At 37.1% G+C, this 26,581-nt stretch overlaps 1 protein-coding gene across 5 annotated transcripts in view; it reads right to left on the bottom strand.

Moving 5' to 3' along the window:
- Window positions 1-26,581, bottom strand: part of Vps13a (vacuolar protein sorting 13 homolog A) — a 216,783-nt gene that overhangs the window by 45,246 nt on the left and 144,956 nt on the right. For all 5 annotated transcript variants that reach the window (XM_052713824.1, XM_052713819.1, XM_052713820.1 and 2 more), the window contains exons 47-59: window positions 23,025-23,307; window positions 20,918-21,313; window positions 20,407-20,511; window positions 20,143-20,289; window positions 13,615-13,743; window positions 12,405-12,538; window positions 9,948-10,077; window positions 6,708-6,940; window positions 5,900-6,053; window positions 4,133-4,279; window positions 3,542-3,623; window positions 2,312-2,381; window positions 951-1,056 (exon numbers count right to left, since the gene is read on the bottom strand). In XM_052713824.1, coding sequence (XP_052569784.1) covers window positions 951-1,056; window positions 2,312-2,381; window positions 3,542-3,623; window positions 4,133-4,279; window positions 5,900-6,053; window positions 6,708-6,940; window positions 9,948-10,077; window positions 12,405-12,538; window positions 13,615-13,743; window positions 20,143-20,289; window positions 20,407-20,511; window positions 20,918-21,313; window positions 23,025-23,307 — 2,116 coding nt within the window. The remainder of the gene's footprint in view (window positions 1-950; window positions 1,057-2,311; window positions 2,382-3,541; window positions 3,624-4,132; window positions 4,280-5,899; window positions 6,054-6,707; window positions 6,941-9,947; window positions 10,078-12,404; window positions 12,539-13,614; window positions 13,744-20,142; window positions 20,290-20,406; window positions 20,512-20,917; window positions 21,314-23,024; window positions 23,308-26,581) is intronic.

Raw genomic sequence — 26,581 nt, 5'->3', positions numbered from 1 at the left:
CTTGGCACTCACATGGAGGAAAGAGAAGACCAGCTTCTGTGTGCTGTCCACTGATGCTATGGCACACTCCTACCTCCCTACAGCAAATAAATGTTTAAAAAATAGCATCATTATCAGTCACTCAAGCCTCAGTGAGAAGCGAGTTTATACCCACTAGGATAGTCAGAAAACCACAAACAGTAATTGTTATAGGGAATGTTGAGAAATCACAATTCTCACACATACTAGAAAGAAAAATGATAATAATGAAAAATGGTGGAGTCACTTTAGAAACTAAAATTATAAAATGGTTGAATCTATGAAATTATCAGAGAGTGAATTTTTTAAGACTAAGTTTGATTAAACATAATTATCAAATTTACTCCTAGGTGTGTGTTTATGTATATATGTGTGTGTGTATATATATATATATATATATATATATGAGAAATGAAAAAGTGCAAGCTTACAGAAATATGTACACAATGAATATCATCATTCTAGTCAAAATGTAAAAGCAATCCAGATTTCAAGTGACATATAAATAGGTACAGCATAACAAACCCATGTAATGAATTATTACTTGGTCATAAAGACGAATAAAGTGCTGGTTCATGTTACAACATAGAGAAGCCTTAAAAACACGCCAAATGATAGGGATTCAAGGGAGCTGGAAGGGAAATGGGGATGAATATGTTATTTCATTGGATACATGTATGAAAGTCTCATAAAGAAGTAATTATGAAGTAAGTCCTTAACCAACACCACAGAGTATGATTTTGTGTATATAAATGTTACAGGCAGAAAGCACATTAACATTTATACAGAACTAAAACAGTGAAGATGGGATGAGAGACTCTTGAATTTGACCAGGTAATAACTACAACTTTATCTACAAAGTCTGGTAATATTTTCTTAGATTTTCTCTTTTCATATCCTATCCTGCCAAATGCTGTCACTCTAAGTCTTACCTCTGTTGTCTCAGTCACCTCGGCTTTTGTGACAAGATCTGCTATGGCATATACAAATCCAAGATCCAATCTGAGATCCATTTCTTGAATCAACACTTTGAAATACCTATATTAAAATGTGGAAAACATGAAAAAATTTTCAAGTAAATACATTAAGGAAATTAGATAAAATAAATTGGAACTTTGAAACTTGGGACTAAAGGAATGAATGCAATGAACCATGCTATATTGTAACAGCAAAAAACTCAAAATATGAAAATGGTCACAGGAAAGAAATTCACTTATGACAAAAGTTATGGAACAGACCATTATATAGCAACAACAATGAACAAGCAAAAACTATATGTGGCAAATCATTACATTTAAATAAAAATTTTACTTAAAAAAGCAAGTTCTGAAAATCTTTTATACTTTTAAATATTTTGAGAAAATTAGACATCAGTTTGCTAGCTAGAGAGATGGCTCAGTGATTAAGAGAACTCACTAGCTGCTGTTCCAGAGGATTCAGGTTTGATTCCCTCCAGCCACGTGAGGGTTTATAATTGTCTGTAACTCTAGTCCCATGGAATCCCATGCCCTCTACTGCCTCAGCAGGCACCTGACATGTATACAGGCAAGACACTCAAAGTAAAAATAAAGGCAAACATTTTCAAGAAAATTGGAAACTAAAAATAAAAGCATGTTTAGCCATACACACATAGTAACAATATATTATTTATTTTTAAATTTTATCTCTTCTCAGTGTGCGTGTGTGTGGGTATGTGTGCCACAGTACACTGTGTAGGCAGTTCTCTCCTCCCACCATTATGAAGATTCTGGGGATCAAACTCAAGCTTTATGAGGCTTGTGCTAGTGTCTTTATTCACTAAGACATCTCACCAACTCCATAATACCGAATTTTTTTTAAAGCAATGGAATAAATACAGTTTATTTATCACAGTGATAAGTAGGAAGAAATGAAGAGGGGAGTATCACTTAGATGGATGCTGTGGTCCATAATCTGTTTCACGGAATGAGTGAGTTGTGAGTAAAGATGGAAATCTTACTTTTGTTGCTGTTTCGAAAACAATCTATGTTCATTATAAATAAGTTAAAACAGAAAAAAATGCATATGAAAGTAAAATAATAAAGTACCCAAGATCCAGAATCAGCTATTGTTAGCCTCCAGATACAGTATAACCAGAATCTTCTCACTTGCTAAGATCATCAACTACTCAAGAGATTTTATTTTACCTTTAAAATTTATTATCTTACACTTAAATATTTGACTCACCTGAAATTTAGTTTTAACAAGAATAAAAATATTCAAATGTTCAGACAAAAAGTTAAATAAACACAAAAGAAATGTATGAAGCACTTACTTAATGCGTGATATTTGGGAATGTCCTGCAGATCTCATGACAATACTAACATCTGTAAAGGGCTTTGGTGCTGTGAAGGTTAAAAATATGATTATGCTCATCACATTTTAAGCCAAAAGATGGGCATTTTCTTTCAATTTAATATATATATATATGTCAATGGAAAATCAATCATGTGGTAAATCAGCAGCATCAATTAATGATATCCACAAGGTCATTTAGTCTTCATTTCAGATCCTAGAACTACCTTTAGCTATCTACAATCATTTTAAGGATAACTAATTACAAAATTTAATGACTTTAAATTAGAAGTATGGATTAGAATCATAAGCAAATTGGGAAAACATATTAGAGAGACTTGCATGGTTCATGCTTCTAAGGGATTAGCATATGCATGTAAAGTGGTTAAAAGATTTGCAAGAAATTACGAAGAAAAGCCACTAGAAAGTATGAAGTTCATGATATGGAATCTGTGGTGAGAACAAGGGAAAAGGGAGGCAAAGAGAGGTGGAATATAAAGGTGGTAAGGACCAAAGAGAAAGTATTGTAAAGAGGGAGAAACAAGGAAGACAGAAGAAAAAACACCGAAGAAGAGAGAGAAAGGTTGAAGAAGGAGTGTCAGTTATTCTCATCTGGAGAACACAGAACTATTCAGAAAAAATGCTAAGTCTAGGGGTTGGAGAGATGGTTAACAGGTTAAGAGCATTTGCTGCTCTTCCATGCACCCACACTGGGCAGCATACGACCCATAATTCTAGTTCCAGGGCATCTGATGCCCTCTTCTGGTCTCCTTAGGCACCAGGTATGCACACATTGTACATATACACTCCCAGGCATACACGTAAAATAAACAAAATCTTTAAAAAATTAAATCTAAATTTTTCTCATTGTTTATTCAGTTCCTAATATTTTTTAAATTATAGGTTATTAATTAGTTTACTTATCAGCAATATGATTTAAACTTCATATTTCAACTCCAAACTTCAAACTCCAATACATATATTTCAAGTAACCTTTCCCTCAGCAGTCACATGATGTTCTGTTGAATAACTCTTAGTCCTTCAGTAAGCAGTTTTACTATCTAATGATCTAGAAAAACTAAACTTGAGAATGCTACCTTTATAGCCAAAAACAAAACAAACCAAAAAACAAAAACAAAAGAAAACAAAAAAAAAAAACCTCAACTAGCCACACAACTATTTATACTAAAATCTAAAAATAAACACAAACCTGAGTCCATGGTGACAGACTTTGGAGGTTTAACAGGGTAAAACACGAAAGGAAAAATAGCACCATGAATCTGGTTTTGGATCTAAGAAAATGAAACATGAATCAGTATACAGAATGTCACATATACAACCTGACCAGAATAATAGAATTTCAGAACTAGAGGGATTCAGACTAGTCAACACGTAGCTGATACAAGGTGAAGATTCAGTATATTCCTTTCTCGTCTCCAACTTCCATCCCTCCCTTCTTTACATACTCTTTATCTTTTCTGTACTTTCCTTCTTCTCTCTTATCTTTCTTTCTCTCTTTCTCTCAAACTATCCCTCCATACTCCATGCCCCCTTCCCTTCTTAGACACAGAGTCTCATTCCAAAACCCAGGCTGGCCTTGAATTCATGGTGAAACTCCTGCCTCAGTTTATCAAGTGCTGGGATTATAGACATGTGTAATCCTGGTTTCTTTTCCAGTTTCTCAGTGTGCTTTCTACTCACTGGCTTCCATCTTGCCTTCTTCTTTGGCTTTATACTAGATGAAACAGACCAGGGGAACATATCTGGGCTTTTACTGTTTTGCCTTCATTTCCAGACTTACCTGTATTCTATAAATTTGAATTCTGAATGATGACTGGTGTGCAGATGTGTTATATTCTACTTTTAGTGCTGGGAGGTAATTTCTCCGTAAAGGTATCTCATGTGGTTGCAGAATTTTCATATCATTGCCACTAGGTGTTAAGCGAACCTGAAAAAAAAAAAAATTACGCCCCACAACAATGAGCTACTTCTTTTTCAACCATTGATTAAGATTATAAATTTATATGAAAATAACTTTAGGATACAGTAATTTAAAAAGTAAAGTCTACAGAAGAGGGTGCTGGGGTCAGGGGAATGAGGAGGAGCAAAGTATAATGATATATATTCATGAAACCCATTCCTTTGTATGCTAACTCAAAAAATAAATTAAAGCTGAACATGCTAGTGCATGTCTATAATCTCAGTACTCTGGAGGCATACAAAGAGGACTGCTATCCTCAAGGACAGCTTAGTCTACATGGTGAGTTCTAGGTCAGCCAGGGCAAAACTAACCAAACCATAGCAAACCCAAAAGAACAGAAAAAAATTTTTAAAGTACAGATTTAAGATTCAAATCTTTATGTTCATATCCATAAAATTAATATAAATATTCACATAAATTTTATGGGTTGGCTGCATCACTTTTTATATTTAATTACTCAAACTGACTTTAATAAAATAATGCAAATCTTTTTTTTTTTTTTAAATTTATTTTGCAATACAATTCAGTTCTACATATCAGCCACGGATTCCCTTGTTCTCCCCCCTCCCGTCCCCCTCACCTTCCCCCCAACCCCCCCCCATTCCCATCTCCTCCAGGGCAAAGCCTTCCCCACAGACTGAGGTCAACCTGGTAGACTCAGTCCAGGTAGGTCTAGTCCCCTCCTCCCAGGCCGAGCCAAACAATCCTGCATAGGCCCCAGGTTTCAAACAGCCAACTCATGCAATGAGCACAAGATCTGGTCCCACTGTCTGGATGCCTCCCAAACAGATCAAGCCAATCAACTGTCTCACCCATTCAGAGGGCCTGATCCAGTGGGGACCCCTCAGCCATTGGTTCATAGTTCATGTGTTTCCATTCATTTGGCTATTTGTCCCTGTGCTTTATCCAACCTTGGTCTCAACAATTCTCGCTCATATAAACCCTCCTCCTTCTCGCTAATTGGACTCCCAGAGATCCACCCGGGGCCTAGTCATGGATCTCTGCATCCAGATCCCTCAGTAGTTGGATGAGGTTTCTAGCACAACAATTAGGGTGTTTGGCCATCCCATCACCAGAGTAGGTCAGTTCGGGCTGTCTCTCGACCATTGCCAGCAGTCTGTTGTGTGGGTATCTTTGTGGATTTCTGTGGGCCTCTCTAGCACTTTGCTTCTTCCTATTCTCATGTGGTCTTCATTTACCATGGTCTCCTATTCCTTGTTCTCCCTCTCTGTTGTTGATCCAGCTGGGATCTCCCGCTCCCCCAAGCTCTCTTTCCCTCGACCCTCGCCTTTCATTACCCCCACTCATGTCCAGGCTGTTCATGTAGATCTCATTCCATTTCTCTGTCATAAATAATGCAAATCTTAAAATAAAAAAGATCTTGCTTCTTGTTACTTTAAAGAATAATTAGTAACTGGTATCTTGAGAATGTTCAACCTCTTAATATAAAAGCAGCTCAGATGAATATATATTGGTGCTAACCACATTCAATATATTTTTTAATAAGTCAGTTTCTCCTTAAAATTCAGAAATAATTCAAACTAGAATGCAAAATTAAAATTTCACATCAGGACTTTTTAAATTTACCGGAATGTTACTGTCCAGCTCAATAACCTTGTCTTCCAACGGTGAAGACTCCAGGTATTCCTTCAATTCCTTCTCCAGCTTCTCATTGTGTTTTACACTCATTGGTCTCCACCTTGCCTTTTTCTTTGGTTTTGTTTCCCAAACCACATCAGAACTTACATATGAAAGCAGAAATCACAGTATTAATTTATAACAATTAAACTAGTGTATTACATTAACTACAGAACCTCCACTCTAGTTTTCCAATAGCCTCAGTTATAAGTAAGCACATTTTCCACTTAAAAACATAAATTTACTCAACTAATACTTATTGAGGTTTTATTCAGGCAGTGTTCTAAGTAGAAGGAAAATACCACTGAGCATCCCTGTCATTCTTCATTTTCACTAAGGAGTTATAGATAATAGTAAACTTGAATAAATCAATTTGATTATGTAGGAGGGAAAAATGCTTTTGAAATAAGAAAATGTAGATAGTCTAAGACAGATTAGCTCCCAGAAATGGTAGGAACCACTGTATTAAAATGGAATGGTCAGTAGGGCCTCATCAACAAGGTGAAATTTTTGCAACCTTTAGGGAGGCAAAGAGGGTAAAAACATTTCAGATATGTGACCAGCTTTAATAAAGACCCTAGAGCAGTAGACAATTGTGGTGCATGAAGAATAGAAAATAAAAAAATACTAGCATGGTAGGAAACACTAGGGGTAGAGATAACAGAAGCCAATGAGAAGCCAAATCAGGTAAAGTCTTTAAGAAACAGACTCCGAGTTTTATTCTTCAAATATTATTTCTAATATTAATGCATCTAACCTTGTAATGCCTATATAGGCTACTTCTTGCTTGGTGTAATTATTGACAAGTGAAATTCCAACATCTTGTAAAGCCAATACAATTTCTTGCTCTGCTAATTCTGCCTTTTCACTTTCATATGTTACTTTAAACACTTTTGGATCTTCAGTGAATAAAATAATACGCTGCAAGCCTTCAAAGAATGACACTAAATAAATGACTTTCTTCCCCACACTTATAGGTGTCATCATATCCTAAAAGAAAAAAAAAACAAAAAAGGGAATCAGTTTGTACCCAACAAACATTAAGTCTATACTTGACATTTATATGATGAGAATACGAATAGCCTTCCTTTCTAAAGCAAGGGGAGCAAACTAAATGAACACTTGCATATCACTTGGAGAAAGTTATCACTCATAAGAGCTATTTTAGACAATTCATGATAATCCACAGAATGAAAACTTGTAAATACCTGGAAGATTTCCTCACTAAAATAACCGGATGTCAGCTGCTACATTATAATGATATCATTAATCATGAAGTAAAAATCAGTTGTCTCAGTACATTCAGATCATAATAAAATCTAATTTAAAGTCTTATAAACTAAACTAACAACACAAAACAATATTTTTTCTACTTCATTTTAACTCTATGGTTATAGTACATATTAAAGGTTGTTTAAGCCTCAAATTCACTTTTCTTTACACAGCTATCTCAGTTGCAAGCCTTATAAAGCATCGATTGCATCTACAATCACAGGACTTATGAGTTTGAGGCAAAAGGATTGCCAAAGGCTGAGCTAACCTATGCTAGAGTGGGAGCCCTTGTTTCAAAAAATAAGACAAACATATGTAACAACAAAAAAATAAAACATTGATTTTTTTCCACAGGGCTACTTAGGAATCTCCTTTATAAATACTGTGTTGGGAGCCAGTGAAATGGCTCAACAGTAAAAACGCTTTTAGTCAAGCCTGATGACCCAAATCAATCTCCAGGACCTATATGGTAGAAGGAGAGAACTGATTCACATAAGTTGTCCTCTGACCTCCACAAGGTGACCTGTGGTACACTTGTACTCATATGTGTGTATACACACACACACACACACATCTACACATATAATAACACGTAGATTAAAAGGTAAAAATAAATGAATAACATTGCATTGATATCAGACCTTTAGATTCAATGATAAAACTAATGTAATAAATTAACCATAAATTCTAGTTAATAAGTATTCTGATTAACAGAATAGTTTAATACTTAATTCACATTTATGTTATAATACACAGAAATTAAAAACTGAAGTTACCACAAAATTATTACCTAGGTACCACAGCATTAGCTACAAAAACTTTTAAAATAAAATACATAGTACTAGAAGTACAGAGAATTAAGAAAACAGGTATTTCCAAATAATTTGAATCTCTAATATGCCAAATTCCAAACTTATTTTTATAAACATCAAAGTATTAGTATTATTTAACTCTGCAATGTAATAATAAAGAGATCATATAGGCCATTAATCCCAGTACTTGGGAGGCAGAAGCAGGTAGATATATGTAGTTTGAGGTCAGCCTAGTCTATATAGCACATTTCAGAACATCCAGGGTTATTTAGGAAGTCCCTGTCTCAAAACTAAAGCAAACCAAACCAAATCAAATCAAACAAACAAACAAAAACAAAAACAAAAACCTGCTAATCAAGAATTTTAAAAAATTAAAGTTAGGCTAATTATATGATGTAGCATGAATCTTAAAAGTTCTTATTAATAAAATCAAACCTGGGGCCAGTTATTGGGGTGAAATGCTGGATGGTCAGAGAGACAGAACAAGCCACAGCTAACCTCACCTGGCCAACTTCTCAGCTGATCTTGTTTCCTCAGACTGGAAGCCTCTGTGTCCTCATCCCAATGGCTCTCCTGAACTGTGCTGCTTAAAAGCCTGAATGCTTAACCAGCCAAAAGCTTAACCAGCCAAAAGCTTAACCAGCCAAATGCTTCTAGGTTCTGGTCCTTATGCCTTATATACCTTTCTGCTTTCTGCCACTATTCCTTGGGATTAAAGGCTCGCTTTCTGAGATTAAAGGCGTGAGTCACTATGCTTGGCTGTATCCTTGAACACATGGATTTCTGCTTCTGGAATGCTAAAATTAAAGGTGTGAGTGCCACCATTTTCTAGCCTTTGTATCTAGTGGCTGTTCTGTCTCTGACCCCAGATAAGTTTATTAGGGTGCACAATATTTTGGGAACACAATAACACCACAATATGAAATCTGCTTTAAAACAAAATCAACTAAAGCCCACACTGATAGACAAAGGAAAAAGAAATCCAGCTATTACAGGAAGTCTGGAGAAATGGGTACTGATTAAAAGTATTTCCCAACATACACATTAGGCAGCTCACAACTATCATATGCATTCAGTTTCAGAAGATCTGACATCCACTTCTGATGGGAACTCGTATGCATATGGTCTACATAAATCGTGTGCAGGCAACACATCAACACATAAACTAAAATCTAAAACAGTACAAGTAGTATGAAAAGACAAAGAAACTGAACACAGAATTTCTTATTTGGTAAAATACTTTTTATTGAAGAAAAGTATGCAAAACAAAAATGCTTATAGAGGGCTGGGAAATGGCTAGTGGTTAAGAGCTGTAAAACTGGTGATTTCGGTCCCTGAAATGATCATCATTTGTTTTTACAGCTGCCACTGAGAAATGAATTCTTTTAGTTTAGGTACCTTATAGAGTTGAAATCTAGTTACGGTAACTGTCAGTATGGGGCAAGGATACTTAAGAGGTGAATGCTGAAAGACTTCTTCAAGTACACCAACTTTTATTAACAGTAAAAGCAAATGATGATGTAAACAAAATCGGACTTGCAGTTCTTGGTATGTTTGGAAAAGATCAAGTGTGACAGGACTAATTCTGTACATTGACCACAAGGAACGATTACACTCTGCTGTTTCTTCTAAATGCCAACTCTTGCTATGGGCTTACATACTCCTTTAGAGAAACAACAGGTTGGTTACTAGCTTCCATTTCTACTTAGCTTCTGGTTGGAATTTGAAAAAGGCAAACCTAAATAAAACTGGCAAAAGTTAAAAACAACTTCAATACTGCTTTTTTAAAATCTTTGCTAGCTTTTACAGAATAGCAAAAAACAGTCCTTAAAATCAACTAGGGGTAAAAAAATATATGCATAAAAAAACAAAAAGGCAGCTGAGAATCCCATAATGACCGACTTAGTACTTACATCCTTATGTGTTACTTCACCATGGCTTTGCCCACAACTCCACTTCAGCTTTCTAGAGCCCACTGGATCAGCCCATGTATAATAAACCGCTTTTCCAGGAGGAAGGGAATCTTCTATTTCACTGAGAGAACTGACATTAAGTAATAAAAATATGCAATAAATTAAATACAATTGACAAATACATAAAAATCCTAAATAATATTTCATTCTTATCCCATTACTTGAAATTTGTAAAAATTCTAATTAAGACTAGAAAAGGTTTTTTCCCCCTTACACAATGAAAAGAGCAAGTCTATATGACCTTTCAGAATGTTATACCTCTTCCAATGAAAAATGTATTCTCTAAGAAAACAAGAATATTTCAAGGGAAACATTTTTCTAAGAAAATGAAGACCTTCAAGAGTCTAAACTTAGTATTTGTTTTACTTTAAATTATAGAAATATATTCTAAAAGTACTACATAGGAGCTGGAGAGGTGGCTCAGATGGTAAAAGTATGTGCAGCTCTTCTACAGGATTTAGGCTCAGTTCCCAGCACTCACCTCAGGAGACTTATAACAACCTACAACTCTAGTTCCAGAGGGCCGGAGATACCCTTTCTGGTCTTTGAGAGCAACTGCACACATATGATATGCACACCCACATACACAGAAAGACAAAAAGTACTGTAGCTCAAAAGTAGTACAGATCCTGAGTTTAATATCCAGACTCAAAACTAATCAAACAACAGTAACAACGAAAAGTGAAAATTAATTAGAAATGATGCTAGTTTCACAAATCCACAAATAGGACAAGTTATTTTCCAAATTATTAGATAATATATATGATACAATATTATGGCAAAGGACAGGGAATATGGCTCCATGGATTAAGTGCTTGCAGCATTACTGTGAGGAACAGAGTCTGGATCACTAGAGAGAGTTTCCTAAAGCCCAGACTCAGGACGCAGAGACAAGGGATCCCTTCGGCAAGCTAGCTAGCAAGACTAGACAGAATCTACAAGCTCCTAGCTCAGCTAGAGACTCACCTCAACAAATAAAATGGAGAGCGATTGAAGGCACAAACACACACAAAAAACCAAAAACAAACAAGGCAAGAGATAAAATTCAGTTATAATTATTAAAATGGGTTAAAGATTCTTATTAAAAGATAAACAACCTGACCTAATGGCATAACTATGTTATCCCAATAGTTAGGAGGCAGAGGCAAGATATTTTTGAGTTTAAGGCTAACCTGGGCCACACAATAAAACTCTGTGTCTAAACACTGGGAGAAAAACACTAAATGAGAACATTATAAAGCTGGAAATGAACAAAATTCTAGACACATGTTCATCGAAAATCATGTTTTGAAACAATTTATACTTGCCACACTGCTAAAAGTTAAACTGATAGGTAGGTGAAAGAGAAAAGGAGCATGGAAAGGAATGCATCAAAATATGGAAGTGCTGGGATTAGAGAGATCATATATCTCTTTTGAATGCTTGCTTACTGTAGAATCAAAATGAAGAGTTACGCTATACACAGGACATGAGAGACTTACTCAACAAAATCCTAAATACACCTAAAACAATCTTACCACTTTTTAAAAAGGAACTCAAGACACCAAGAGGGAACCCCCCCCCCCCATCCCCATCGGTGTTCCTCATGCATCAGAGAAAAAAAAGAAATGTAAACATGTTCATTAGCAGATAAATTCCTCTTTAAATGAAAAATGTCAGTTTGATTGACTATAAAATACTTCTTATAAAAAAATTTAATCAAGTTTTATCACTGATAGCTATGAGAATTCAAAGAAAAGGAAAACTAAGAATGTTAGCTATGTATTTGTATGCATCTTAAACATGGAGAAATGAACCTTGCATGCAAAGGTATAATAAAAAACTATGTACAGCATTTACAGGATCACAAAGAGCTTCTTCAGCAGTCAGGCTCATCATACAGGGAAACATCCAGGGAAGAACCCAGAATGTTCAGGAAATACAGACCTTAGTTTTGTAGTGTAAGAGGCACACCACTGAGAAAAGTGCTTAGAAAGGTAGTCTAGAAACACTTTTTTATTTAATCAACAATTAGAACTATATGTCAGTGAAAGGAAGTATGCATAATGCACTAAAACTAACAAATGAAAATAAATAAAAAACCAAGAAAAAGCAAATTCGAGGGCACTCTGGAATCACAAAGTAGAGGAATATACACCCGTACTAGCACCCCTAAATGATGTAACCTTGTGGTTTTTGCCTTTAAAAACTGAGCTTGCAGAGGGGCGGGCACCTCCTCCAGCCTCTACTGTGTTGGATGGCTTGACGAGGTCCCTGCCCTCCAACTGCTTCAATAAACCTTGCTTTTGCATTTCGGTGAGTTCGTGTCTCTGGTGGTCTGTTCAGGGGTCTTGCGCCCAGGTCACATCAACCTAAACCTGCTAGTCATAAATTACTATATTGTGACAATCACCTTACCTTTGCTTGTACTGAACAAGGTCATTCTTGGTATGATTTATTAGTAGGAATGTAGCTGCTCCATCATGGTAATCTGAAAACGTAATAACTGTAGAGTGCTCAGCCAAATTAACTTCTGCAATAATTCCTCCAAGCTTAAAAGAAAAAATTTTAATGTGATCATCTTGCTAAGAATATTAACTGATAGCATTTAATAATAAAACCATTCATATGATAGCTTATGCCACATTAGGTTCCAAATGTAGCAGGCTTTTTTTTTCTTGGGCCACCAACCAGCTCCCAAATCATGACATGGAGACTTAGAGTATTATTTATGAATGCTTGGCCTTAGCTTATGCTCAATTCTGGCTAACTTTCTTTCTTTAACTTAATCTGTTTCTCTTCATCTATGTTTTGCCTCAGGACCTTTTACCTTTCTTTCTGTATGTCATACTCTGTGTCTGCTGGCTGGTGACTGCCTGGCTAGCCCTGGGCATCTCCCTTTCTTTCTCCCTCATTCTCCCCTTTCTTCTCCCTCAAACCTAGATTTCTCCTATTACTTATTCTCTCTGCCAACTAACCCCACCTATCCTTTTCCTGCCTAGCTATTGGCCGCTCAGCTCTATTTTTAGAGCAATTGGGTACCTTAGGCAGGCATGGTTAAATAGCAACATATCTTTACATAATTAAACAAATGCAGCACAAACAAAAGTAACACACCTTTACACAGTTAAAGTGACATTCCACAGCATAAACAAATGTAACACATCTTTGCCTAGTTAAAATAATATTCCACAACATCTCTATGTATGTTCATTATGGTACAATATCTTAGAATAGTTTAGGATTCTGTGAAGAATTAGAACACAATCCATACTTTTGTCATTTCTGGCAAACAATGAAACTCTATTGTATGCACATGAAATTTCAAGTGTTTATTTTCTAGACATGCCCACAAACTTTCTATATGACAAATTATTTTGTATTTGTTTCACCTTTTCTTTTATAAAAAGAAATGGTGGTTAATTTTTAGTAAAGGAGGAAAATCATCAGGAAATTATTTGTTACAAACAGCAAAGTGTAGTGCGCATGCCGCACGCGCGCGCGCGCGTGCGCACACACACACACACACACACACACACACACACACACACACACACACACACATATATATGTTTTTCTGATGATACATGCAAGATAATGATCATGAACATCAAGGAAAAGCACTGACCTCATTATTCAGACGCAATAAAATACAACTGTCTTGCTTGTTAAAATGTATCCTTTTGGGAGGACCTTCACTCCTTTCAACTTGAATAAGAAGAATATTGGAGGCATTCTCAGGCCAAAAGGGGATACACTAAAAATAAATTACACATATTTAAACAGATTTCATCATAAATACTATGTCATTTAATAGCCTCAGAGAGCAGCAAGTAAACTTTCTGCCCACACTGCTGCCACCCAAGAACCTTCAAGACTCAAAGTAGCAACAATACTAATATAAGCTTTTCCCAATGAGAAACCAAGTAAGTTTAAAATGATGTGCATTCTAAACACCCCCAAGCCTGATGTTCCTTAAGATTCCTAGTTTCAAACTGTATTTTTAATGTTTAATAACATAACATATAAAATAACAATACAATGTCTTTTCTAACTTTTAATGCATGTGATCTCTTCAGACTGGAGAATATGCTAAATTTCTTTTAAATTTTTTGGTTGGAAAGTAGAACTTAACAAGACATAATGGTCATGATCATAAATCTTAATTATTGTAAGTCAAATTAGAATGCAAAATTTTAAGCACGCAAAAGAAAATTTTTCTTAGATGAAATTGAAAAAGAAAAAAATTAAAATTGAAAAACTGTCTACAGATGTAGTTTACAAATGATGATAATCAGGATGCAACAGTATCTTTGAGTGATAAAATTTACAAGATGAAAATGTTAAAAATTAAAGTACAGAAAAGATATGCTTAAAGTATATAAAAATAAAAGAAAGCTATAGTTAGCAACATCTAGATATATCTAGAATTCTATATCCAAAAATTGTTGTGGAATAATCCTTTATACTGTGTGAAGGTGTGTCACTGGGATTGGTTTTATAAGAAGCTAAATGGCCAATAGCTAGGCAGGATTTTCAGGGCAGAGAAAATGATGGGAAGAAGGCAAAGACGCCAAGGAGATGCTAGGGATGCAGAGAAAGCAGCATGGGCTTTACAAAGTAAAGGTAGTAGAGCCATGTAAAAGATCATAGATTAAAAGATATGAGTTAAGTTATAAGAACTAGTTAGAAATAAGCCTAAGCTGACAGTTGAACTTTCATAATTAATAATAAGTCTCTGTGTCATGATTTGGGAGCTGACAGGAGGGAGAGAAAAATCCACCTACATATGGTGCCCAATGTCTGGCCACCTATATCCACATAAGGCCTGAGAAAGTTTAAAAAAAGACACAGCTTCCTGATGACTGTGGTCTCTTGGGTAGGGTCAGTGTTAGTGGCATAGAGAGGAGCAGCTCTTTAAGAGGCTCTGCTAAAAGCACTTGAATGGGGTTTATGAGAAGCAGTTAGTGCAGTACTGTGTTGCGTGAGACTTGGTAGAAATGCCTATAGCAGTGTGGACACAGAACCTTCACAGAGGGGGCTATAAACATGGGGGTGGTAAACATGGCTCCTGTCATGAGACTAGGTCCTCAGGGAAACGAATGGGGTGGAACCAGCGACCAGCTCGCCCTGAGTTAAGCTGGGTGGTGGTTTAAGATTTTCCTCAGGCAGACAGAAAAGGTTTACAGATATGCAGTAAAGAAGGTTCAGATGGTAAAAACCTCTAAACAGGTTACAGTGTGTTTAACAATGTGTACAGGCTTACAGAAAAAGAAAAAAGAAAAAGGTATAGACAGTCAAAAAAAAAAAAGAGAGAGAGAGAGAGTAAAATAACAACAACAATAACAAAAAGCCACGTAGATATAGGAAATAGAGAGTCTGGACCCTGTATGTTACTGTGCTGTCTTTGAATTTTTTGAATGATGATAAGCTGCTGGGAGACATGGGATTGTGAAAGGATCTGCTGAATTAAACCAGCCTAGCTACCTTAGAAATGCCTTAACTTTAATATATAAGTCAGTTTTGCTTTGGGGAAAAAGTTAAGCTTGTTTCCACAGAAAACGAAAGGCTGTGGATTCATTCAAAGTTAAAGAGAAGCAGGTTTGATCGGGAGAGACCCCCTGAAAATCATGGCCACAGAAATAAAGAAATAAACCTAAAAATAATACAACACAGGTGATATATATTTTTCTTGCTCAAACATAAAACAAAAAAAATCATCTTTGGCTCACTTGTGCACAATGCACAGTCTACACTTGTATTAATGCAGATATGTATATTACTTTTGAAAATCTGTGAGTTTTCAGAGCAAGGGGACCAGATACCAATGAAAACAGATGGCCTTGGTGATCCAGCCTCTCAGAATGTCTCTGCTGCAGTTTTCTCAGAGTTCTGCATCAGGAACAGTTTCAAGGCTGATGATTGAGATGATCTAGTCTCACAGACTACTTTAGCTAGGACTTGACCATTATCCTAATTTTCTAAGGGTCTGCCAAAGATGCCAGTGACCCCCAGACAATAGGAAGCAGTCTAAAGAACATAACATCCACATTCCCAAAAAATGGGGTGGGTAATTTTTGGTCATTTGGTGGATTATGGATGTTTATCATCATTTAGGGGGGTTGGTTACAAGTTGTTATTGGTCATAGTTAGGAAAAAGCTAAACAAAGGAGTTAGATTCAAGGATCTCTTTCTGAAGGGGGGGTATAGTATAGAAATGATAAGATAAAAGGGTGGATTTTTAAGTCTACTTAACAATCACTCATCTCAAATATTTTATGTTGGTATGGATTTTTGTATATTGATACAAATTTAAGGTTATTTTTGTTATACTGTATATGTTTCTACTCTTGTTTAAGGTATTGTACCTATGCAATTCATTTAACAATGTAAACTTCTAGTTCTTGAAAGTTATTTTTACAAATTATTTAGGATAATAAAGAAATGAAGGTTAATAGTTAATCACCTATTACAATCAAACTTGTAGTCAGGTTAGGTATGTTTTCAAGGTCAAACATATATTTTAGATAGACAGGTAGTCTTCAAACACTCAGAGACCTACAGAATATGGCATTTAATATAGTTTAATAACATAAGGCTTTTCATGACAATGAGACATATTTGCTCCTGACAGCACAAATTTACTTCATAGAAGATATTGGGAACTGAAGAAACTTCATATGGAGTTTCTTTCATTATGGCAAGGTTAGCCAATGGGCAAAGAACTATGGTTGCCTTGACTGCTGACAGTATGCTGTACAAACTGGACATGCAGAACACACAAGAAAGTGACTATCAAAACTATGCCAAAACAAGATGGGACAATTCAAAATTCCAGTTTCATAGAAGAATCAGCCAGATATTCTATGCCTATAGGCCCAAGACTGGATGCCCCAACATTAGAGAAGAACCTTGGGTGACTGGCCAAGCAGCTAGCTATTTCAATCATCTCTATAGTTTTGGAAGTGGCTTGCACTACACTTCCTGTTTACTCAGGTAATATTATATCCTTCTGGTCTTTGATGGAGTTCAAGACTAGATAATTATAGTTATAATTTTCCTTAGTTATGATAGAAGGTAATTTGGGTATAAAACTTTAGACTCATCAAGAGAAGCTAGATAATGAAATGCTTTCTCTAAATTTGCCAAATACTAATGGACTAGACATTATGAATGTAATTCTTACTTGATAATTGTTCTTATTGTATATAGTTATACTGTATTAGAGTTAAAACCTTTCCTTTTTAGTCAAAAAGGGGAAAATGTTGTGGAATAATACTTTACATTGTATGAAGACATGTCACTGGGATTGGTTTAATAAAAAGCTAAACAGTCAATAGCTAAACATTTGGGGCAGAGAGAACGCTGGGAAAAAGAAGGCGGAGACGCCAAGAAGATGCTTAAGGACATAGAGCAAGCAGCATAGGCTTTACAAAGTAAAGGTAACTAAGCCATATGAAAGAACATAGAAAAGATATGGGTTAATTTAAGTTATAAGAACTAGTTAGAAACAAGCCTAAGCTATCAGGCGAGCTTTCATAATTAGTAAGAAGTCTCTGTGTCATCATTTGGGAGCTGGCAGGAGGGACAGAGAAATCTAACTATAAAAACGTACAAACAGACTTACTGAGAACTTGTTGAACACTTACAAAAATAAATCATGTTAAGTCAACAAATATTTACTGAGAATCTACTATGCTTAATCACTGATCAAAATCTTTTTTGTTTTGTTTTTGCGTTTCAAGACAGGGTCTCCCCACTTAGTCCTTGCTACCCTGGAACATACTTTGTAGAACTGGCTGGACTCCACTCACAGCAACCTGCCTCTGCCTCCTAAATGCTGGGATTGAAGGGGTCAACCACAACTCCTTGATCTAAATTTTTTTTAATTGATTTTTTTTTTTTTGTTAATCCTGGCTTTTCACAGTATACTGCCAGAAAATTCTATCATATTTAATCACTGATCAAACCTTTTTAACAGATCCCCATCTTATTTTAAGGTAAAATATTTGTGATGGCTACAAAAATCTGCATAATTACCCCTTATTCCCATTATGGCTTTATCTTCTAACTTTCCCTTCCCTAGTAATATTGGCCTGTTTTACTATCTCTCAAACATGTCAAAAACTCACTCCATTAGAGTCTGTTTATATTCTGTCTCTCACGCTCACTCCCTAGATAACCACATTGCTGAGAAATCTATTTCATGGGCCAACAAAAGAAAAGACTTTAGACAACATAAAAGCTTAACCTGGTAGACCTTAGAATGAAGCAGAATTAATTTTTAAAGAGACATTAGTCTCAAGTTTTACAGGAAGTAGCAGTAAACCACAGATGCATAAGTACCTCAAGAAAAATAACCAGTAACTCATATACAGATACAGAGATATGATATCAATTAATAAGAGAAAAAAAAAGACCTATAATGCAGTAAGAGAAGAAAGACCAGTCACTTCCAAAGAAATGACAAAATCATAGCACAATTTTCAAGAAAATGGGAACCAAAGATATTGGTGGGAAAGATATAAGACATTAAACAACAACAACAACAACAAAAACCTAAACCCTTTCTTCAACTGAAGTCTAGGAGTTTAACCCAGTGCTTGGTTGTGGATCACTGAATCTGCTTCTATCAGTTACGGGATGTAGGTTTTATGATGACAATTAGGGTAGTCACTAATCTAATTATAGGGGAAGGTAAGTTCAGGTACCCTCTCAGTTATTGCTAGGAGTCTTAGCTGGTGTTATCCTTGTGGATTCCACTAGCACCAGGTTTCTCCCTAACCCCCTAATGGTTCCCTCTACCAAGATCTCTTTCATTGCTCTCCCTTTCCCTCCCTCCCTCCATCTCAGTCCCTCCTTTTCCCATCCCCTACCCCATCCCTTCTACCCCCACTCCCAGTTTACCCAGGAGATCCTAACTATTTTCCCTTCCTGGGGCCCTCCATGTGTATCCCTCTTAAGGTCCTTCTTTTGGAGCAAGTGAGGTCAAGATCATGATGGGAAAACCAGAGACAGCTGACCCAAGCTGGTGGGAGCTCATGGACTCTAGCCTGTCAGCTGGGGAACACGCAAGGGACTGAACTAGGCCCTCTGAATGTGGGTGACAGTTTGTAGCTAGATCTGTTTGGGGAGCCCCTGGCAGTAGGATCAGGACTTATCCTGGGTTCATGAAATGCTTTTCTAAACACATTCCCTAGGATGGGATACCTTGCTCAGCCTTGACATGGGGGGAAGGGGCTTGGTCCTGTCTCAACTTAGTATGCCAGACTTTATTGACTCCCCAAGGGAGACCTTATCCTCTCTGAGGAGTGGACAGAGGGGTGGGATGAGGGGAGGTGGGGGGTGGGAGTACGGGAGGGAGGGGGAACTGTGATTGGTATGTAAGGAAAAAAAAACCCAACAAACCCCAAAACAAAACAAAAAAAACCACAACTTGACAAAAAACTGATTTCATTTACCTCAAAATAACTTCAAGAATATGCCCAAGGATTTTATGTATAGGAAAAAAAATCATGAATAGAATAGCAAATATACTTCTAAAATCTTAGAATTTAGATTCTAAGTATATTTTAGTATAATAATCTTTCAAAACTAGATAATATATCAACCTCAGTCTATCATTTAGAAAACCTGCCTAGGGGCCTGACACAAAACCCCAATTTCACTCTAACTGACTCTTACTTTCTTTCAAGAAGCAAGCTTGACTTAACTTAGCATAAAGGCATTCCGAACAGCTTTGTGAGGAAAATAAATAATTTCCTGCTCTTTAATGATATCTATACTTCTAGTGCTGTTGTTTCCAAATTTCGAATGCAGTTATTTAACCATACTTGTTAGAATTGGCAGTGTCTATCATCCTGATTAAGCTAGTCAATCCGAGGGAGCAAGGGTCCAGTTTCTAACAATTAAATATAACCTAGGAGAAACAGTCAATAATGTTTCATGGAATGGAAACAAAACTAGGGTATGAGGGAATTAAAACAGTGTATGATAATTTAAAGAATGTAACATCAAAATAAAACACAATTAAAAGTACATTTTAGTTAGCATATATTCACATTACAAATCAGGTTTCACTGTTGTATTTTCATATAGTCTATCATATACACTGAACACAGAAGTACAAAATACATTAGGACATTCATTTACATACCTGCTCTAAGTCAAGAGAGAACCATTTATCACTTCCTTCTTCTGCCACTGATACACGGTATTTGCTTTTGTTTTTAATCATATAAAAAGGAGTAAATATCACAATTCTGGTAATGTTAAAACTGCTGAGGTTTATAGTGACACCAACCTAAAAAAAAGAAAAATTAAGACTGTTTGAAAACTATCACTATTGTACACTGATAAAATTTAAGTATCCAACAGATATATTTTAAATGAAAGTTTCTTTAGCACAGAAGAAACTCACTTGGTATTCCATTTTCAGGCCTTTGCATTTAATGGCTCCATGACTACCAACAGTATCAATTGAAAACTGATCCGAGAGCTCACTATCAGTTACCATAAGCTGAACCTAGGAGAAGAATTTGAGATAAATTATAATTTAGATACCATCTGTTTATGGTGTGAAAGGTCAAACTTAAAGCCTTGCATGTTAGGCAAAAACCCTTATATTGATAACATAGTAAATCTTAACATTAAATGCTTACTGTACTGTTTTGGTTAGATGTTTCTGAGACAGGGTTTCTTGTGTAGCTCAGGTTGGATGTAACTATGTACATATGCAGGCCTCAAACATCAACATTCTCCTGCCTTCCAAATGCTGGTGCATGCTACTGTACCCAGCTATGCTAACCTTTGAAACCTCAAATATATACAAATATTATTCCTACCTAATTTCATATTTTATTGTTCAGAGCTCTAAAAACTGAAACAGAGTATTATCTAAAAAGCAAAAGTTAGAAAAAAATGACACATACCTTATTGTTGTTAAAAAAATGATTTGGCTGAAAGGAAAAGAGAACTGGCTTTTTATAATTAGGTGGATGTTTTCGGTGAATTCCATCTGCTTTGTATTGTAACATTCGTTCAGTTTTATTGACCATCCAATATGGACTATGAAATGCCACAATTGTCTGACCAGTATTGTAAGTCATATGGATTGCAATATCCAAATCAGTCTTTTCCATTTCTGTGAGACAGGTAAAGTTGATAAAATTGATGTCCTGTTGATTAGATTTTATTTGAAATTCACTTTTCCAATCATGATTAAGATAGTCAAGCAATTTTAAGTATAGCTTGGCATTGTCCATTTGAACATTATAAATCTGTGATGAATGTCCTTCACTTAGAGTAAAAACTGTGTTTTCAATGCCCTGGAATAAGAAGCAAAAACAAAAACAAACTTAAACATGCTTCTGGAAAATACACTTATTCTTTCCATATACTACACAAAACCCTTTTGACATAACTGTCAGAACAAGTCATCAGTGTTCTTCAAGTTGTAACTCTGCCCTAGCGCTTGATCTACATTTGGGTAATTTTCCTTATTAAAATGATCTACATAAACTGCTACAAAAGGCTAAGATGAAATGACATGAGAAACTTCACAGCAAGTTGTAACTGTAATGACATAATCAGTAAAACTAAAATAAGCCCTAATTTATCTACTAATTATTGTAGTTTTGAAAACTAAAAGTAACAAAAATATACAAGAAAGCTGCTACAATCCAATAAAGCAACACACACTGTCTGCCATTTTTAAAAACAATCCCTTCATCCATTATCAGTTCATGTTCTTTATTATATCTCAAAAAATCATTAATTTTTCCCCACTCACACCTTCATTACCTTAGTTCTTATCTCTATGACTTTTCTAGTGTCTTTTTCCAGCTCTTTCCTACCGTTATAACAGAATTTCTTACATTTTAAATAATATCAATTGGTAAACTTGTGTGTGGAACAGACTATTCTACAAAACGGCGATGGTAGTGCTGGTGGTGGTGCTATGCTAAAGTGGCTAATAAACGGCAACCACGTCCCTGTGACGGATGGTACTAAATCCTTTAGATACTCAACTATTTTCCCCATGACTTAACCATGTAAGTTATCACTATTTCCATTTAGTAAAATACAACAATGCTCAATCTACCTAAAAACGTAAGTTAATAATAATAAAAAGAGCTAGGATACACTTTCAGGTCATGATGGCCAAGTACTCACGATTATGGTAATTTGTCAAATGTAAAAACATAACCACAGATAAGTTAATTCCTCCTACTTAAAAACATATCACAAAACCGTAAACATATTGCAATTCACAAAGTTAAATAAACCTACAAAGAAGAGATTATAGTGAAGAACTGATTTATATTGGATAAGCATTGATATAAAAATATTTACAAAACAATCTTAGAAAAGAGGAAACCCTTACTTAATCTAAAATTGAGTACTTAATAGAAAAAGCATCTTTATAGGAAATAAAATTTTCAGAGAATTTGTACTTAAAGAATACCTAACACAGCAAACTTTACTTGTGTAGGTATTACACTTGAATGTTATTTTAATACCAATGCCCAAGAATGTTTCATAATTCATTATCCATCATTTAAACCTACAATATATGAAATACATTTGAAGAGAAAGTTATAAAATAAATGGTACCTTCAGATGGTGGCTATATGTCATTTATTGTATAAGCCGATATAAGTTGTGCAAATCACATAGTATTTGCACATAACTATATACAGCTCCATAGATTTCTAAGATAAATTAATGAAAAATATCTTATTTTCTGGAAAATTATTTATTTTGTTTATTTATTGTATGTGTGAGAGAATGCTAAGGCCTGTTATGGAGGTCAGAAAACAACTTATGGGAATTATGAGTTGTGGAGATTCAACTCAGGTTGTGAGGCTTGAAGTTCGTATATTATATTTTTAAGCATAATATTAAATTTTTCATTTTGATAAATACATTATTTTTAAGTAATGCTATAATCTTGGTTACAGCTTCAAAAAGTTTTGTTTATAACTTTAAATAAACCAAGCTACAAAGATAAGAAGACACTCAGAAACTGTCAAGTACCTCTAAGTAATAAGCAATTCTGTAGGGAAGAAGATTGCGAATGAGAATAGGTGGCCACAAGTGCATTACATATGGTAAGTCCCAGCCGTCTTCTGAATACACTGACAGAGAAGTCAAATTATCTTTTTCTGGGACAATATTAATAACAAATGATTTTTTAGAAGGGTGTATAGATCTACATCTCTTCTTTAGAAGTTGTCCATCATATTTTATGATTTCTTCAAAGTCAATTCCTTCACACATCTGGTAGTCTTCATCTTCCGGCTTCAAAGAAAGGGATGATCTGCACAAAAAAATTAAATATAATTTGAAAGTATTTTTAAAAACCTTAAGTTAGAAGACTACTGCTTCAGACAATGAATCCCTTCAGTATTACTGTAAAGAGTCCTGGTTTTCAGGCTTCAAGCTTCATAATCTAAACAGGTGCCCCAATTTTCCAGAAACTCACCAAGTTTTATTTGATCATGATTATTTTTACAAACTTTAATATACATACTTTCAATATATGTTTAAATTTCAGTATTTCTGAAAAATATTTTTCTATGTGGTATGTGCATGTATGTGAGGGTACATGCATTTGCATGGGAAGACTAGAGCCTCTCACTGTGTTTGGAGCTTTGATTTGGCTACAATGGCTGGTCCACAAACTCTAGAATCACCTCTCCTGCTTCCCCAACGTCGTAATTACAGGCATACTGCCACATACAGCTTTTAGATGACTTCCGAGAATTCAAATCTCAGCACTTTACATACAGATCTATCTTCTCAGCCCTATGTGTAATTTTTTTTAAAACTAAGCTACATCCAAGAATCAAGAAGAAATATCTTTGTCTTTCACCTGCCTGAGCCTCAAGGCTCCAGATGGGCATGCAGATGTTTCAGGTAGGCCGGACCATGAGAACCCAGGATGGCCCATGGGTGTCTTTTGCCTACCTGAGACGCATGGCATCAGGGGGCATGTGGATGCTTCAGATAGCCCAGGCTGTGAGGACAAAGGCTACATAGACCACATCCTGTGGCCACATTGGTGTCCAAGGGCTGTGTTGCCATTGGGGCCATGTGTTAACCAGTGCATGCTGAGGGCCATGTTGGGTCTGTGGCACTAACGAGACCAGGGTCTTTGGTGATGTTGTGGTTCCTGATCTCATCGAAGGGAATGCTGATGTCAGAAGTCTAGGCTGCCACCTGGGGCCATGGTGACATCCATGCCTGGGTTGCTGATGAATACCATATTTGGATCTGTGGTCTTTACCACAGCTGGGGTCTTTATTGATGTCCGTGGCCTGTGGTGCCACCAAAGGTCACATGGATGCCTGGGGTCTAGGCCACAATCTGTGACCATGTTGTCACCAGGGCTGTGCCATTCGGAGTGGCCACTGCTACCACCTGGAGTCATGGTGTCAACCGGGCCAGTTACTGCTAAGGGCCATGTCTGGGTCCGTGGTACTACGCTAGCCAGGGTCTGAGTTGATGTCCCTGACTCCTGATTCCATCGAAAGCCATGCTAATGCCAGGGGTCTGCTGGGGCCATATTGGTGTCTAAAGGCCACTCTGCTGCAGGGCCCACTCTGCTGCAGGGCCCATGCCAATCTGAGAGGCCTGTGCTGCCACCTGGAGCCATAGTGACATCCAAGCTCAGGGTGCTGCTGGGGACCATGTCTGGGTCCATGGTCCTACCACAGTTGGGATCTCTGATGTCTATGGCCCACGGTGTCAAATAAGGACACAGATGCCTGGGGTCTAGGCCACATCTTGTGGCTTTGTTGGTATCTGAGAGCTATGTTACCACTGGGGCCATACCAATCTGAGTGCCCTCTGCTGCCACCTGGGGCCATGGTGACATCCAAGCCTGCATTTGAGGACTACGTCTGGGTCTGTGGTCCTAACAAAGCCAGGGTCTATCTTGATGTCTGTGGCCCATGGTACCAATGGCCACATGGATACCTGGAGTCTGGGCAGCAACCTGTGGCCATATTGGTGTCTGAGAGCCATGCTGCCACCAGGGCCATGTCTAGGTCCAAGGCCAGACAGCAGACAGGGTCTGGGCTGATGTCCATAGTGCCTGTTACCCAGGGGGTCAAAGGAACCATGCATGTTGAAATCCAAGGACTGTGATGAGCCAGCCCTGCCCCTCATTGGCCCCAGGATAGCTGGTCCTGCCCCTTGCTGGACACTGCAGGAGAGCTTAAACACGCCCTATCCCCATCCTCTACCGAGCCCCCCCCTCCACCCCCAGCACTCAGGAGAGATGGCCCCACCCTTCACCAGAGGCTTTCAAGAACTGGCCCTGATGGCATGGCCCTAGGAGAGCTGGCTCTGCCTCTCGCCTGAGGAGGCAGTCCCAGTGGCCAGGACTGACCAGCTCAGCTACCACAGAGACCTACATCCTGGGTGTTTGTTGGGTGGGCCCACTGGTCCACCCTAACATCTGCTCCATCTGTGACCTGCTGGAGTATGTGAAGGGACTGGTGCTGCAGAACAACAGCTGCAGGATCTCCATGACTCAGGGCGGAATACCTGAGAGGGGTTTCAACGAGGCCCCAGTGGTGGTGGTGTGCTAGAGGCACTAAACTAGACCAATGAGCAATGCAATGAACATTTTGTGGGTGGGGCTGATTAGACAAAAAGGTATACTGAGTGACACACTGCAGTTCCCAATGCCACTAGGATGAGTGAAGAGGCGTTGGAAAATGGGAGGCATGAGGTGGGTTTATTGTTCGTTTTGTTTTTAATTAACTTTGGGTGGGGCATGCTGCAGCGGTGTGGGGTGGATATGGAGGGACTGGGAGGTGAGTGGGGTTGGGGTGCATGATGTGAAATTTCTAGAGTCAATAAAGAATTGTGTAAAACAATTTTAAAAAAGAATATATATATATATATATATATATATATATATATGCATGCTGTGGGATGTTCTGTATGGCAAATGTGTTGCTGATTAGTCAATAAATAAAACACTGATTGGCCATTGGCTAGGCAGGAAGTACAGGCAGGACAAGGAGGAGAATAAAGCTGGGAAGTGGAAGGCTGAGTCAGAGAGACACTGCCAGCCACCATGATGAGAAACAGCATGTAAAGATGCCGGTAAGCCACGAGCCATGTGGCAAGGTACAGATTAATGGAAATGGATTAATTTAAGCTGTAAGAACAGTTAGCAAGAAGCCTGCCACGGCCATACAGTTTGTTTTTTTTTTTTTGTTTTTATTTTGGTTTTTCGAGACAGGGTTTCTCTGTGTAGCTTTGCGCCTTTTCTGGAACTCGCTTTGGAGACCAGGCTGGCCTCGAACTCACAGAGATCCGCCTGGCTCTGCCTCCCGAGTGCTGGGATTAAAGGCATGCGCCACCACCGCCCGGCCTGGCCATACAGTTTGTAACCAATATAAGTCTCTGTGTTTACTTGGTTGGGTCTGAGCAGCTGTGGGACTGGCAGGTGAGAGAGATTTGTCCTGACTGTGGGCCAGGCAGGAAAACTCTAGCTACAAATGGCGTCCAACGTGGTGGCAAGAGTTTCCACCTAAAAACTGAGAAAAAAGATTCTAAAACGGAGCTAAAAACAG

The sequence above is a fragment of the Peromyscus californicus genome, unplaced genomic scaffold (genome assembly GCF_007827085.1).
Source record: "Peromyscus californicus insignis strain IS unplaced genomic scaffold, ASM782708v3 Scaffold_4__1_contigs__length_199733344, whole genome shotgun sequence".
NCBI classification, from domain to species: Eukaryota; Metazoa; Chordata; class Mammalia; order Rodentia; family Cricetidae; genus Peromyscus; species Peromyscus californicus.
The sequence above is the reverse complement of the archived record's forward strand: the minus strand, read 5'-3'. Positions and strand labels throughout refer to the sequence as shown.